The sequence below is a fragment of the Mirounga leonina genome, unplaced genomic scaffold (assembly GCF_011800145.1).
Source record: "Mirounga leonina isolate KUSES-001 unplaced genomic scaffold, KU_Mleo_1.0 Mir_454, whole genome shotgun sequence".
NCBI lineage: Eukaryota > Metazoa > Chordata > Mammalia > Carnivora > Phocidae > Mirounga > Mirounga leonina.
Genome location: NW_023270763.1, coordinates 6,407,447 through 6,423,605, shown reverse-complemented (window position 1 = coordinate 6,423,605; position 16,159 = coordinate 6,407,447). Strand labels below are relative to the sequence as shown.

General features: G+C 46.3%; 1 protein-coding gene across 3 annotated transcripts in view; it reads right to left on the bottom strand.

The window, feature by feature from the left end:
• Positions 1-2,708: 2,708 nt before the first annotated feature.
• TMEM225B (transmembrane protein 225B) overlaps positions 2,709-16,159 on the bottom strand; it is a 30,906-nt gene continuing 17,455 nt past the window's right edge. Inside the window, exons 3-9 of one of the 3 annotated variants that reach the window (XM_034988450.1) lie at positions 15,325-15,457; positions 13,554-13,632; positions 12,024-12,234; positions 10,162-10,308; positions 9,669-9,740; positions 9,206-9,343; positions 2,709-3,059 (exon numbers count right to left, since the gene is read on the bottom strand). In XM_034988450.1, the coding sequence (XP_034844341.1) occupies positions 2,887-3,059; positions 9,206-9,343; positions 9,669-9,740; positions 10,162-10,308; positions 12,024-12,234; positions 13,554-13,565 (753 nt within the window). In that variant the 5' untranslated portion in view covers positions 13,566-13,632; positions 15,325-15,457 and the 3' untranslated portion in view covers positions 2,709-2,886. Of the gene's footprint in view, positions 3,060-7,771; positions 8,325-9,205; positions 9,344-9,668; positions 9,741-10,161; positions 10,309-12,023; positions 12,235-13,553; positions 13,633-15,324; positions 15,458-16,159 lie in introns of those variants that run through there. The other 2 variants (XM_034988452.1, XM_034988451.1) reach the window with 2 other exon arrangements.

Here is a 16,159-nt window from a genome sequence, read left to right as displayed (position 1 = left end):
GTTCTTTCTTTCTTGGCCTCCTGCCCCAGTGATATTACCTGCTGAGAATGCATGGGACAGTGATAGGCTTAAATAATGGAGTAAAAACTGAAATATCTATTGTGAGGAATGATGTAAGAAAAAATTATATGGGCGCCTGGGTGGCTCAGTCGGTTAAGCATCTGCCTTCCACTCAGGTCATGATCTCAGGGTCCTGGGATCAAGCCCCAAGTTGCATTCCCTGCTCAGCGGGGAGCCTGTTTGTCCCTCTCCCTCTGCCTTCCCCCCCCACACACTCGTGCTCTCTCTCTCCCTCTCTCTCAAATAAATAAAATTTTTTACTTTTTTTTTTTAAAGATTTTATTTATTTATTTGACAGAGCGAGAGACAGCGAGAGAGGGAACACAAGCAGGGGGAGTGGGAGAGACTCCCACTGAACACAGAACCCAACTCGAGACTCAATCCCAGGACCCTGAGATCATGACCTGAGCTGAAACCAAGAGCCAGACGCTTAACCAACTGTGCCACCCAGGCGCCCCCTATTTGTCTTTCTTAAGGAACTTCATGCACGGCAAAAGATTGTATGTTTTATGTATTCAAATTCAGTCATCCTTTTTTATTTTTTTTAAGATTTTATTTATTTATTTGAGAGAGAGAGCGTGCGCACACACACACACACAAGCCCAGAGCAGGGCGGTTGGGGAGGAAGGGGCAGAGGGAGAGGGAGAAGCAGACTCCCCGCTGAGCAGGGACCTCAATGCGGGGCTCAATCCCAGGACCCTGAGATCATGACCTGAGCGGAAGGCAGATGCTTAAGCAACTGAGCCACCCAGGCACCCTTCATTCATTCTTTTTTTAAAATCTCTGTGCCTTCCAGGGGCTCCTGAGTGGCTCAGTCCGTTAAGAGTCTGCCTTCGGTTCAGGTTATGATCTCAGGGTCCTGGGATCGAGCCCCGCATCAGGCTCCCTGCTCAGTGGGGAACCTGTTTCTCCCTCTCCCTCTGCTCTTCCCCCTGCTCATGCTCTCTCTCTCAAATAAATAAAATCTTTATAAAAAAATATCTCTGCCTTCCATATTTCCAATGGCTAACAAGTTTTCCTCAATACCATTTGTTGAAGGCTCTATTTTTCCTTGTATAAAGTTGCCTCTGTATTTGGATTCCTATTCTGTAATCTACCTGGATCCTATGTCAGGACCTGCCAAATTGTTTAATAACCGCAGTTTTATACTTATCTTTTATATTTGGAAGAGCTTTTCTACATCACTGGCCCTTCTTTCCCATGATATAAAGAGAAGATTTTTGAAGAAAAATTAACAACAGTAGTCTAAAAACTGCAAAGGAAACCAGACAAATTCCAACCTCATGCTCCTGGCCCTGAGAGATCAGAATATAACCAAAGGATTGCTAGGGAAATGGCAATGTCAAAAAGAAGACAGATTTTCAGGGATGCTGAGCAAATGAAGGCACTTTTTCCTAGCAAAGAACATGGTACTGAATGAGTCGAGAGCATTGTGAGGTCCTGAGAGAAAAGAAGGGGAAAAGGGAGGAGGGAAAGAGGGAAAGAGACAAAGGGGCAGATGGAAAGAGGAAGAAAATTATCTGATAGAAGACATCACCTCTCTGGTTCTTTAAAGAAAAATGGGTAGAATTATACCTGGCCTATCTTTAGCAGGACAAAGTAAAATGGCAGATGTAAGAGTTGCTTTAGCATTAACCGTAGAAATGAAGGTTATAGGGGGCACCTAGTCGCTCAGCCAGTTGAGCGACTGACTCTTGATTTCAGCTCAGGACCTGAGATCGGGCTCCCCATACCTGTTTCTGAAGTTGCACTGCTTAAGTTATAAGAGCTTCCCCCCTCCCCCATGTGTTCCTTGCAGAGCAAAGTGGGGAAGCATTGCTGATGGGTATTGTTCAGATGAAGGGTGGATATGAAGTCTGCAGAGGGCTTGGATCACTGTTCTAGCCAGCCCCCCAAGCATTCCTACTTCCCAGCCATACCCATCCTAGCTGGGGGGCTGAGAGCTCCCCAGTCCGTAAGCACCGTCAGGACACATTAGAGATGCCCCTGGCTTTAGTGAGAGGATGTGCACCCATATGTTAGTTGGCTAACTTGCCTCTGCTTGCTCCCGGGGGGTTACAGACCCATTAGGCTCAGACTTCCAGACCTGGGGGCTTAATCCTGAGAAGCATTGACCTTTAACCACTCCCAACCCTTCCCTCCAACACATACTTAGGTTTACTGTACTGAGTCACACCTTTGTCTGGGGACATCACTTTTTCTTTTTTTTTTAAGATCTTATTTATTTGAGAGAGAGAGAGACACAGTGAGAGGGAGAACACAAGCAAGGGGAGTGGGAGAGGGAGAAGCAGGCTTCCCACGGAGCAGGGAGCCCGAACCAGGGCTCAATCCCAGGACCCTGGGACCACGACCTAAGCTGAAGGCAGACGCTCAACCAACTGAGCCACGCAGGCAACCCCATCACTTTTTCTTTTTAATGTCACTAACTCAAACACCCTCTGTTGTGGTTATATTCTGTTCGGTTTTTGTTTTACAAAAGCTCACTTTACTTGATCATTTTGTCATATTCCTTCCTCCCCTCCTGTCCTCCAGGCTGGTTTTCTTGAGGTTTGGATTAACATTCAGTAGTCATTTTATTGAAAACAGCTGCAAAACAAAACAAAACACACACACACACACACACACACACACCCCACTCAGGAAACAGAATAATTCAAAAAACTTTTAATAAATTGCAAAGACAAGCAAGACAGAATCACTGTGAGTACGGGGAAGGGGAGCACTGATCTGACTCAGGAAGCTCATCAGAAGCTGCAGAGACTGGCTGCCCCTTAGGCCCCCACGCAGGCACTCATGCAGCTGACGGGTGGAGGACATTCTCCTGGACTAGATAATCGTTTCTTCCTTCAGCAGTGTCTCCTTTTGTATTGAGCTCAGGTCTCCTCCCAAACTCTCCAGATTCTCCAGGTGGGGGACCCCTTGGGTTTCCTCGATACTCCGGGAGTTGGGCAACCGATGGCGGCTAAGGCAGGTTGTTTCTTGAAAGAGGCAGATGGCACCTGGGTAACAGCGAAAGTTTGGGTCAGGCTGGAGAGTGAGGTCAGGAACTCCCTCCTCGAATGTGACCCCCTCTGGTCTGCACCCACCCTTCCTAGTTCTCCCCTCCAATATAGAGTATTACAGAGACAGACAGAAAATAGAATGCATCACAAGACAAGGCATACAAAAAGATGGATAAAACTCACAAAACCATAGCCAGTGCTGGAAGGCATCTTAGCAACCGGCTAACTATTAATAGGTAAGAAAACAAGGTTTAAGAGGAAGGTCAAACACAAAACCCAGGCCTCTTAATGCCCAACTCAAGACCCCCAGTAAAGTAAAAGAAAGGAAAAAGAGAATTGTTGTCATAAAACAAATGGAGACATCTTGAGTGAATAATAAATGTTGTATTAAGGTTAAGGCTAAGAGAAAGAACAACTTCTATGTTCAGCATGATAGGAGACTACATACTCTCCCAATAAAAACAACAAAAATTCTATATAAGATATTTCTTCAAACACCTATTTGTAAATACATCATCAAACTGGCATCAGGGTAAGGCATTCTTAGGAACAAAACCCTAGTGAAAACAGAAACCTAGAGAGTTTAAGCAAGCACACAATTAGCCTTCACGTTGGAGACATACACTCAACCCAGGTAACCCTGAGTTTTCGTTCTGTTGGCCATTTGGGACACAAAATGAGAGGAAAAGCTCAGGGCCTGCTCAAGATGAGCAATCTAAGAAGGGTCTGCCATATGAAGCTAGAACTGTATTGACTGAGAATTCATAAACAGAGGCTAGCTGTTCTGTGGGTCTGTAACTAAAATTCACAATACCTGTTGTGATCCTTGGCTAGCTGTGCACCCAAGCATCAAGCAGAAGCAAATGCAAATCCCTTTCTGAAAAAACGCTTTAAATACAGGCCTCAAAGAATTTCTACCCAAAAAAAAAAAAAAATTTCCAAGGAAAATGAATTCACAAACATACCAAGAAACAAGACACCATAAGCAAGAGCCTGCAAAAACAGCAGCCAATGGACTCAGACCAGCATATCATATCATTCAGTTGTTAAACTTATAGGACACAGAATGCAAAGTATGCTTAACATGTATAATAAAAATATGTTTAGAGAACAGATTAAAAATGTAAGTGAGGGGGCGCCTGGGTGGCTCAGTCGTTAAGCGTCTGCCCTCGGCTCAGGTCATGATTCCAGGGTCCTGGGATTGGGCCCCGCATCGGGCTCCTTGTTCAGCAGGGGAGTCTGCTTCTCCCTCTCTCACTCCCCTTGCTTGTGTTCCCTCTCTCGCTGTGTCTCTCTCTGTCAAATAAATGAATAAAATCTTTAAAAATTATATATGTGAGGAAAAAGAGTATAAAAATAACACGAATTAAGGGAAAATATAATTTCCAGTTATAAAAACAGATTGACTGAAATAAAAATTTAATAGGTGAAGCAGCCAACCAGACACAGCTGAGAAGTGAATGGATGAAACTGAAGATACATCTATATGAGTTATTCAGAATGCAGCCCAGAAAGACAAAGAGATGGAAAGCATGAAAAGAGAGAGAGAGACATACGATAGAGTGACAAAGTCTAACAGATGTCTTCCTGGAGTTCCACAAAGAAAAGAAAAGAGAAGGAAAGAACATAGAGATAAAAAAAAGATTAAAATGATAGAGAAATTTTGAAAGACATCATTCCTCAGACAGTTCATACCACAAGTCATGATACAAATATCCACACCCTGTAAAGTACCAAAGAAAGTCTGAGAAAAAACAAAGATTGCTTCAAAAAGAATGATATTTTTACAGTCAACAACAATGGAAGTGGTAAAATAATAATAATAATAATAGAATAATATCTTGAATGCTTGGGGATACTGTCAACTTAAAAATGTAAGTTCAGCAAAACTAATTTTCATGAACAAAAATGAAAGGAAGATAATTTCATACAAACAAAATATGAGAGAGTGTATCTCTAACTGACCCTAATAAAACCCATTATAAAGGATGTATTTCAGGCAGAAGGACAGAAGGTCTGAGAAGGTTTGATAAGCAACTAAATTGGTAAATATGTGGGTAAATTTAAACCAACAAATATTGAACGCATAAAATAACAGTACAATCAAATATATAGAATTAAAAAGAAAACAGAAGAAACTAAAACGTGCGAAATAGCATATAAATTGGGAAGGCATTACCTTGTATTATTTATAAAGAAAATAAATATGTTGATGAACTTTCACCTTTGTTTAGTAAGCATGTTAAAATGTCAAGAGTGGCTACTACAAGAATACAAATAGACTACATAACTTCCAAACTAAAGAGGGGGAAAATATAATGAGAACTGTATCGATAAAAGTCAATCAATTCAAAGCAAGGCAAGAGAGGTTGGGGGGTGGGGAGCAGAAAAAACTGAAAACAAAAAGTAAGGTGGTAGGAAAAAATAGAAACATATCAGTAGTCACAATAAATGTAAATCAATAATAAATGCTCCAGTTAAAAGACAATGATTATAAAACTAGATGAAAAAAATACAATCATCAGCTATATGATTACATATAAGTAAAAGATTAGAAAGATATATAACAGGCAAATACTAACCTAAAGAATGTAGAAGTAGCTAGAGTAATATCAGATAAAACAGACTTTAGCAAAAGGGACTACTAGAAATAAAAAGGATCATAGCATGCATAATGATTAAAAGTTCAATTCACCAGTAAAACAGAACAATTCTTTTTTTTTTTTTTGCCTTTAAGATCATTTTATACACAATTTTCCCAACTTGTCCCCGACCCCCAAGTTAATAGAGCATGAATGGCTCTCCACATCAATACATAAAGACTTATTATACTTTTTAACAGCTACATAGTACTTCATTACATGAATGTAACATAATTTTATATATTTCCCTTCCTTAGATAATGCTGCTGAGAACATTCTTATATTTTCCCATACTTGTGCTAGTATTTCCATTTCGTTGGGTTTTGAAAGGCTTGTTCTATAGTTGAACTGAAATCTGTCAACCTGTGAATTTCTCTGCGGCTGCCACTCCTTTGATGTGGTTTTCTACTTCACTGTGAGCACGAGTCGGCTTATAAAAAATTGTGAATACAGTTTCATTATACATATATTTGTCTCTTTTACTGGTAAAGTTGAACACATGTGTTTTCTTGCTTTATCCTTGAAGCAAGTATGATGCAATTAAAACGTGAGTTAACTTTGTTAATAACTGAATTTCTGTACAGGTATGCTTTTATAGGAGACTGTGATTTTGTGGATCTTTCCACGTTGCTTCAACTCTGTTTCTTGGCCTGAGTGATGCCAACCACATCTGTGCATTCTGTGGTAGAGCAAGGTCAATTGTCAGGTTGTCATTAAGCTGCTTATGAGGACAGTTTAGAGGAGTTTTGCAGGCAAAAATCAAGAGAAAAGCATATTTTTGAAAAACAAATTCATTATTTTCAGATATTGTTTCAATTTTTTTACTGTGGTAAGAATACTTAACATGAGATCTACCTACGTAACAAATTTGTAAGTGTACAGTACGGTATTGTTAACTATAGGCATTACATTGTGCAGCACATCTTTAGAACTTACTTATCTTGAATAACTAAGACATTATATCCATCAAACAACATTTCATTTCACCCTCCTAGGCCCTGGCAACTACCATGCTACTCTGCTTCTACAACTTTGACTATTTTGGTCATCTCATATTGTGCAATCATGCGGTATTTGTCCTTCTGTGACGAGCTTAAAATAGGACAATTCTAAATCAGGATTAGAACAATATAATAAATAAGCTTGATCTAATGTTTATAAAAGTTGCACTCAACATAAAACATGAAAATGGACCTCAAACTAGGCTATAAAACAAGTCTCAATAAATCTGAACACATTAGGATTATATAGACCATGATCTCTCATCACATTGAAATTAAGTCAAAATCATTTAACACAAAGATACAATAAAAAATTATATGCTTGGAAATGTAAAAGTATAGTTTAAAATAATTCATGGATCAAAAAAATCATACGGGGAACTAGAAAATATTTGAAATAGAACAGTAACATAAAATACTGCATATGAAAATGGGAGCTGCAAATGAAGCAATTCCTACAGGGAAATTGAAGCTTTAATTGCCTACTTAGAAAAGAAGAAGTAGGGGTGCCTGGGTGGCTCAGTCGGTTAAGCGTCTGCCTTCAGCTCAGGTCATGATCCTGGAGTCCCAGAATAGAGCCTGCATTGGGCTCCCTGCTCAGCGGGGAGTCTACTTCTCCCTCTGCCCCTCACCCTTCTCATGCTCTCTCTCTCATTCTCTCTCTCTCAAATAAATAAATAAAATCTTTAAAAAAAAAAAAAAGGAAAAGAAAAGAAGTAAGCAATGAGTTTAGATCCTGACTTAAGAAGCTGGAAAAGGAATAGCAGAATAAATGCAAAAAAGTAGCAGTGACGGAGGTTCAAAATAAGAAGGAAAAATTAATTAAATAGAAAACAAACATAAAATATGAAGGTTCAAGAAAGCTAAACGCTGGGGGCACCTGGGTGGCTCAGTCGTTAAGCGGCTGCCTTCGGCTCAGGTCATGATCCCAGGGTCCTGGGATCGAGCCCCGCATCGGGCTCCCTGCTCTGCGGGAAGCCTGCTTCTCCCTCTCCCACTCCCCCTGCTTATGTTCCCTCTCTCGCTGTCTCTCTCTGTCAAATAAATAAATAAAATCTTTAAAAAAAAAAAAAGAAAGAAAGAAAGAAAGCTAAACGCTGGTTCTTTGGAAAGACTAAAAATGTGGTAAACCTCTGACAAACCTGGCAATGAAAAAAGAGAAAATTCATGTGAAAAATGAAGCACGTAACTACAGATGCATCACAAAATAAAGTTAAAAAAGAAAACATTTCGAGTAACTTTATGTCAATAAATTTCAAAATTTAGACAAAATATATAAACTTCAGAAATATATATAAATTACCAAAACTAACTCAAGGAGAAAGCAAATACCTCAATAGTCCTATAGTCATTAAAAGAAACTGAATCATGAGCTTAAAATTCTCCCACAGAGAAATACCATGCTCCTACAAACAAGCTTAGTTGTACAATTAAACACTTAAGATGGTAAAAATGAATGAACCTTAGAGTTCCTTGTATTAACATGGAGGTTATACTGTTGTATAAACACAGTATGATTATACAAAGTTTTAAAACAAGTAAAACAAAGTAATAAAGTGTTTAAGGATAAATACACATGTAGTAAATATGATGATCACAAACTTCAGAATAATCGGTTCCTGAGGGGAGACAAGAGGACGAGATCAGGAAGAGCCACATGGTTGAGCGGGGGAAGACTTCAAAGATACTTAATATTCTACCATATTTCATCAATGTTGACAAGCCCATTTTTTTCACATTTCTGAAGTGAGGATGTGCCTTACAAGCTACAACACCTTATAATTAATTATTCTTGGCATCCTTTTTTCTTTCTCGGTGATACATAAACAAGAATGTAACTTACAAACAGTGGATTCCATGAAAATATGGCTAGTTCTTAAACTAAATGGTGGAAATGGGCATACAGTTTATTTTTAATTACCTAGCTCATATATTATAAATATTTTTATATATTCAATGTATAATAAAATCAAGTTAAAATAGATTATATTATGGGTCAGGTTAATATAGCAGGAAATTAGGAAAAAGGACAAAATTAGATAGTATTGAGGGCTTAGATGGTGATGGTATATAAAGATAAGACAGTAAGGTGAAGGTGAGGTGAATAGATAGAGATAGGCATAGAAACCTGTAGGAGTCAGGACAGAATAAGATAGAATATGAAATCTGGAGGTTGGTTCTAAAGTCAAGGAGGACAAGGATGAGAGATAGGGCTGAGCTCTAGAGCAGTGCTGTTCAGTAGAGCTTTCTGCAATGATGGAAATTTCTACGTCTGCACCACTAAATATGGCAGCTACTAGATACATCATAATGTTACCAAACACCTGAAATGTGGCTAGCAATGACTGAAGAACTGAATTTCTATTTACTTCACTTTAATTAATTAAATAGCCACAAGTAGCTAGTGACTGCAGTTTTGGACAGCACCACTCTAGAGCGTCCATGGCTCTTGAATCCAGACAGAGGACAGGGAGAAGGGCACCAGCCCCAGGACACTCACCAGCCACTACGAACAGAACGATGGCAAAGCCAAGGACGTAGTAAGGCCACTGCACGGAGATCTGGGGGGGGATGGGCTTCATCCTCAGATTCTGGATCTCCAGGGCATGCAGCAACAGGGCCAGGAAAGCACAGACCCCTGCAGGGTCACAGGGAGGCCCTCTTGCTCTCCTCCCATGGCTCCCACCTTTGCTCTTAATCAGACAGAGTCTCGTGGCCCACAACCAGTGCAGCTCCTATGTGGAGGCCCTTTTCCCCAGCCCACACCTGGGCCCTCTCAGAGCCCGCAACCTCTACCCCACATGCCTGTCTTTCCCTCCATCCCAGCTCATTTCAAAGCCCATGTGCCTCACCTCCCAGGGCCCCATAACCAGAAAGCCCTTTCCCGGGTCCCCTCTGTGGCCGTGCCATTGGCTGACTCCAGATGGGGCCCCCTGGGTGTGATGCTTTGGGTACAACTCAACCTGATCTTCCCACTGTGAGCGTTCCACCTCCTTCATGTGATGGGAGCCTCCCAGGGTAGGGCCATGGCCAGCCTTTTAAAGTCAAAAGGTTCCAAAGGGCAGAGATGGTGTCTTCCATCCATTCGTCCAAGAAACGCTTATATTTCACTTATATTATATATTTCACTTCCATATTATCATTCTGTGCCAGATTCTATGACAGTTGCTGGGATAGAGATTATGGTAAAAAGACCCCCAGACAAATGGCCCCAAGCCAACGCGTGAGTGCTGTGCTACTTGGAAGTGCAGGGTGCCCAGCGACCCCCGGGAAGAGCGACTGTCATCCTGGGGGGCAGGCTGCCTCAGAGAAGGCAGCAGGAGAGAGGGGCCCTAAAAATTCCCTCTCTCCTGACATCACAGAAACCAACCATCTCCCTGCCTTTGGGTGCCCCCCTCAAACCCTCCCCAAAGCTGAGGCTTGCCTGGGGACAAGGCTTGCCTGCCTGTTCCACACCTGTGAGGAAGCTGATGAAGGCTGACACCAAATTGTGCTTCCGGGTCCTCGGAAACAGCTGAGATGCAAAGGACACCAGGATGAAGGTGGTGAGGAAAGACAGGATGACTGCAGACAGCAGGAAAACGCGGCCGAGAATGATGTGCACTGCGGGGGAGGGAGGCTGGGCTGCAGCTGGGCACCCTGACCCGTGACAGGGGACAGAGCCCCGCAGAACCTGCGCAGAGAAGGCCCCTGGAGCTCACCACCCTCAGTCCCACAGTGCGGCCAGGGACCACGGCTCCAACCCCACCACTTTGCCTCCAAGAGTGCTCTGGTCCCAACATTTTGTTCCCTGTGACATGGAAGTGTACGGGGAAAAAAAATTAGATGGGCAAACGGTCATTTTAATAAACAATAAAAATGGGCGCCTGGGTGACTCAGTTGGTTAAGCGACTGCCTTCGGCTCAGGTCATGATCCCGGAGTCCCTGGATCGAGTCCCGCATCGGGCTCCCTGCTCGGCAGGGAGTCTGCTTCTCCCTCTGACCCTCCTCCCTCTCATGCTCTCTGTTTCTCATTCTCTCTCAAATAAATAAATTAAAAAAAAAATCTTTAAAAAAAAATAAATAAATAAACAATAAAAATTATAAAATTTGCATGTGAAAACGTGAAGAATTGCATCAGTACTGGTTCACACTGAAATAAGCCACCGGTGGAAAATCAGAACTTGTGAGGTTAAGATGTTCTGAACTCTGGGGGAAATGCTTATTTAAGTATCCTGGTTAACAGAAGTAATGAAACAGACCCAAAATAGCAGAGCCAGGGTCTTGATGATCCCCTACTGGCGTGACTCAGACCCATGTGAAAACAAGTTTGTATACCCTCCTAAGCATGCAGAGATGGACAGCTGGTGGTGGGACAAAAAGACAAAGGTGTTGCTAAAGACCCAAAGGTTCTAGATTCTACTCTTGGGTTAAACCAATGGTTCTCAATTGGGGGCAGTTTTACACCCCCACCAGGGATATTTGGCAGTGCTAAGAGGTAATTTTGGTTGTCGAAACTGAGGGCATCAATCGGGTAATAGAGGGTAAGGGTGCTGTTAACTGTCCTGCAAGAAACAGGAAAACCCCCACAACAAAGGTTAGCCAGCCAAAGTGTCAGCAGCACCAAGGCTGAGGAACTCCAGATCAAAGAGCGCACACAGTGTGGCCCATCTTCCCCAAAGAGGTTCCTCCTCTTCTATTACCAGGAGAGAGCCCCTAAGGGCTCTTCCCCAAAGAGGCTCACCTCTTTTCCAAGACAGACATCCTCCTGACCTTCCCAAGTCCCTTGTAAAACACGGCCTCAGGTGCGTCCACAGTCCACTGAGCTCATATTCGTGCGCATTCCCTTGAAAACGCGGTACTCGGGCCTAAGTACCTTATCTGCAGAGCTGCCACCCAGAGTTGGACAGGTGTTTGGCAGAGGGGACAAGTGGGGGCTGAAATCCAGCCTGCACTCTACTAACAAGGCTGTTCCCCAGCTGGGAGCTGTGCCCACACAAAAAGGTCCCATGTCGGGGAGCTAACAGCAGCCCTGAGAGGTGGCAGAGCCTCACACAGTAGGGCAGGACCCCCACCCCTCCATCCTAGGTGGAGCCACTCCTACCCCAGAAAGAAACTTTGTTGCGGACACATTTGCTGCTGACCCTGGTGGTCAACTTGATACTATTAACCTTTTGCTAGCCACATACATTCCGCTAACCTCAGAGCAGAGACACAGAAAATGCCCTTATGGGCTTATTAAATTCTGTCCTCTCTGACTCCATCCAGTCCTCTGTCACCCAAGCCCCTACGCAGGCCCCATCTACCCCTGTCCTGTCCCTGCCTCCATCCCTTCTTACCTGATAAGGGTCGAGGCTTCCAGCATTTGATATGGAAGCAGTTCTCAAACAGGCCACTGAAAAACACCTCGTGGGACTCCTCGTTTACAAGCCGTACCCAGAAGGGAAAGATGGAGACCAGCAGTATGAGCAGGTAGCCCAAGGAGGTCAAGGCGGGGGCTATGGCCCACGTGAATCCCTTCACGTCCTTGTCCTCTAAAGTCAGCATCACCTGTTCAAGGGAAAAGGGAGGGGCAAGGAGATGACGCCTGCAGAAATGTTAGCACACACGTGAGCCTCAGGAAATGTTGATTTCTCTGCGTGGATAAACTTTACAACCTTACAGACCTCTTCAGCAGACCTAAAAAATGCATGACATTTTCTGCTGCTAAGTCACCGGGGGATCTTGGGCAAAGTAGGGTCCCTTCTCTGAGCCCCAATTTCAGCCTCAATAAAATGAGGTTTACGTTGGACTAGGCCATCCATCCCCAAACCTCCGCCAACCCTAAAGTTCTCACCGCTGGATTCTGTCAACAATCACCCCACCTACAAAGACCCTCCGCACTGTGCTCCACAGGCAGCTAACAGCCAATAGCCCTGGGGATTTCAGGATGACCCGGGGGTGGTAATTAGGCCAGAGTCTGAAGTGTAGAAGACAAGGCCCTCAGAGGGAGTGGGCTGCTCTCTCTGGTCCACACCCTGTGCAAACATCTGTGCTCATGGCTAGGCATTGTGGCCTCTCTCGGTCCCGAGGCAGACCCCCTCACTGCAGCCGGGGCAGGGAGTGCCTCTGAGGTTGTAGGACCCGCAGAGGGCAGAGTGTGGGTGCACTCTTGCAACCCCCCTCCCAGATCCACTGTTTATAAACACGTTAACAGCTATTCCTCTCTGAGGGCTGTCAGACTGGTTTGCAAACATCCTCATGGGCTTTCACCTCCTTCCTGTCACTAGCTTCCCTTCTTCCCACCTGAATAATCCTTCCCTCTGTCTAAGGCTCCCCTTAGATCTTCCCTCCACCCTCCAGGCCACACTGATGAGTCACCTCAACTGCCAGGCCTCAGTTTCCTTTGCTCTAAAATGATGGAGTCAGTCGGCCCCAAGAGCAGTCCTAGCTCTAAAATTCTCTGGTAGGAGTCATGGCTCCATCCTGACCCCCATGCTCCGGATGGGACGGAGTTCGCTAGACAGTCAGCGGATGGTCTGCGCCCGTTTGTCCTCCCACAACCTCAACTTGTCTAAAACTGGCTTTCGTGTTTTCCCCCATTTTGGCCATGATCCGTCACCATATACTGGCCTGGAGCTCGCGCTGGCCTCTCTCTCTCTCTCACCACACCTCCATCTCATCGGCCTTCCTCCCGGGAAGTCCCCAAGCCCCCACCCTTCCTGCCTGATGCCCACAGGTCTCCTTTCCAAGCACGTCCGGCCTCCACGCGGGCCTTCCTTCCCTGGGGGTGCATTCTCTGCCTTCCCTGTAAAGCTCAGCTTGGCCCTGTAAACCACATGCAGCCCTCCCAGCCACCAGCCACTGTCCGTCATTCCCTCCACACTTACTGGACGCCCCATGCCCAGCTCAGGCCAGCAGCAGCGATTCAGGGATAAAAAAAGACAGGAACTCGCAGGCTCTTGGTAACTATGGGGGAGAAAGACATATAAACAGGTCACTGGGTACAATGCTTTCCTCCCCCCTGCCTGGGTGACTTCAGGGCCAGGTGAACCCCAGCGCACCACCTCCTGTCTGTCGTTATCCCCCTCCTCCGCCCCTCCCCACCCCGCGGCTCTCCAGCGAGGAGGACCTCACCAGCCTTTTGGAACAGCCCTTAGCACGGGGATTGGATGACTGTGCCCCATGGATATACAACTTGGGGGATGCACTGATCTAGGCCAGACTCAAAGGACCCTAGCCATGTTAATACAATAGGGAATCTGCAGATCCCTTTGTACTGCTGAAATGGAGAACAGGAGACAAAAGACCCACCACTGGTCCAGGATCCCATAGTCGGTCAGCACTGGGGCAAGGACCCGAATCCCACATGGTTACCCTCCCTCTCACTTCAGGCCTCAGGCCAGGAGTTCAGTTTGGTGACTCTCAAGTCAGGAATTTAGTGGAACCTGTGAATTCTTCCTACTAGGTATGCTCATTTGCATGTGTGAGAAAGGGAGAGTGAATGGGGGGGAGGGGTAGAATTGACAAAACTTTATTTTGCCAAAAGCATTCAAAACAGGGACGCCTGGGTGCTCAGTCAGTTAATCCTCTGATCCCGAGGGTCCTGGGATAGAGTCGTGCATGGGGCTCCCTGCTTAGCAGGGAGTCTGCTTCTCCCTCAGCCTGCCTCTCCCCCTGCTTGTGCTCGCTCGTTCTCTCTCTGACAAATAAATAAAATCTTTAAAAAAAAAAGCATTCAAAACAAAACAAAAACAACTGTCAGCAACTATCACACTGTCTTAATTATTATTTAAAAAGACCCAGGAAAGTAAAAGAGTTGCTCGCTCGCTCGTGGAGCCTGGACCGCCGGGAGCCACCACGGGCCTGGGGGAGCTTCCTCAGTCTGGGTTCCCCTGGAAGAGTCCCTGAGCCACCCTGCAGCAGCCTGGATGCAGCCCTGTCCCCTCCCAAGGCCCCGCGCAGCCCCCGGGTCAGCAGGGAACTGTACTGGGGGTTGAAAGAGGTGGGCGACAGAAAGTACATCTGGGTTGGAATGGTGGGGGTACCTGTCAGGGCCGCAGGGAGCCTCATTCCCTTTCCCACCAGTGATTCGGGGCAACTTGGGCAGCAAACTGACCCCGGTTTGGTCAGAGGATCCTTCCTGCTGACAAGCCTCCTCGGCCCTTCTCTGGCCCCAAAACCACGGGGACATTTTCCAGACCCCAAAATGGACCCAGATCTAACGATCCGCCCCCACCCCGCAGTGAGTCCCAACAGCCCGTAGGGTTCTGTGTGGCCTGGAGGTGGGGGGTTGGGGGCCCTCTCCACGCCCCCCTCTCCGTGTAGCCACCCCACCCCTCCCTCCCCGGTGGCCTCCCCTCCCTCCTTGGGCACCGTTGGGGTCTCCTGGGCAGGACTTCCCCTCAGGAGGGCCCCCATGCGGCGGGGCAGCCCCTCACCCGCCCAGCCCCTCGCCCGCGCCTTGGACCCACGGCCCTGAGCTTCCGTTGGCCCTGGAGGCCCGCAGCGAGAGGATGCGCCGTCTGCCCACGGAGCCCGCGGGGCCCTGCGGAGGCTGGCAGGGACTCACCCGCCCTCTGGCCACGCCCTCCGCTCACCTGGCCCTTGGCCCAGGGGCACCTGGCCTCCGGGGCTGTTCGCGGGGCGGGCCTTGCTCACCTGTGCACTGAAGGGGGTGGGGGTGGGAGCGATCGGGAGCCGGGCGGAACTGAATTCGAATTCCAGCTCTGCCATTACCAGCAGGGTGACCTTGGGTAAGTTACTTCTCCTTCCTGGGTGTCAGTTTTCTCATCTGTGAAACGGGAATAATAATAGTAACTCCTCCGGTTGGATGGCTGAAAGGGTCTAATGATAAGCACCTGGAAGAAGCCCCCTGACTTCTCAGGAGCCTGCCAGGTCACTCCCCTTCTCCAAGACCCTCACCACCACCACCCCCCACCCACCCCCCCGCCTCGGCCCCACTCCTGCGGCCTCCGGAGCTCCTGTCCTGCGCATGGCCCGATCACCCTCAGGCCTCCCTCATCGTCCGTCCCTCTCCCCTTCTCTGCGCTTCCCTAAGACTGCTGGGGGCACCTCTGACCACGCGGGCTGGTTTTAAACTGCGGGAAGAATCTTCAAAGAGAGGGCACTGGGTGGAGGTAGGACTGGTCTCCAGCTTAGGGAGACTGGTAGGGGCCAGAGTGGCCATACTTGGAGCTGGATAAGCCACCAGTCCCCACCCAACCCTAACCCTAACCCCACACACGCACCCCACCCGGCTTTGAGTCTGCCCTCACCAAGGAAATGCATCTGTAACTCAAGATTTTAAAAAGCCAGTACCATCTCTGGCACTTCCTCCCACCTTTCCACTAGCCCTGGACATAGTGAAAAACAACAGGAAGGGATGAGGTGGGAGGGACCACTGATTTACCCAATCACCTGGGAGAGGCATGTGACAGGCCCCTGTACTGTCCGAGATTCTGTCATCAGGTTCAGGGCCCAATTTGTAGAAGCT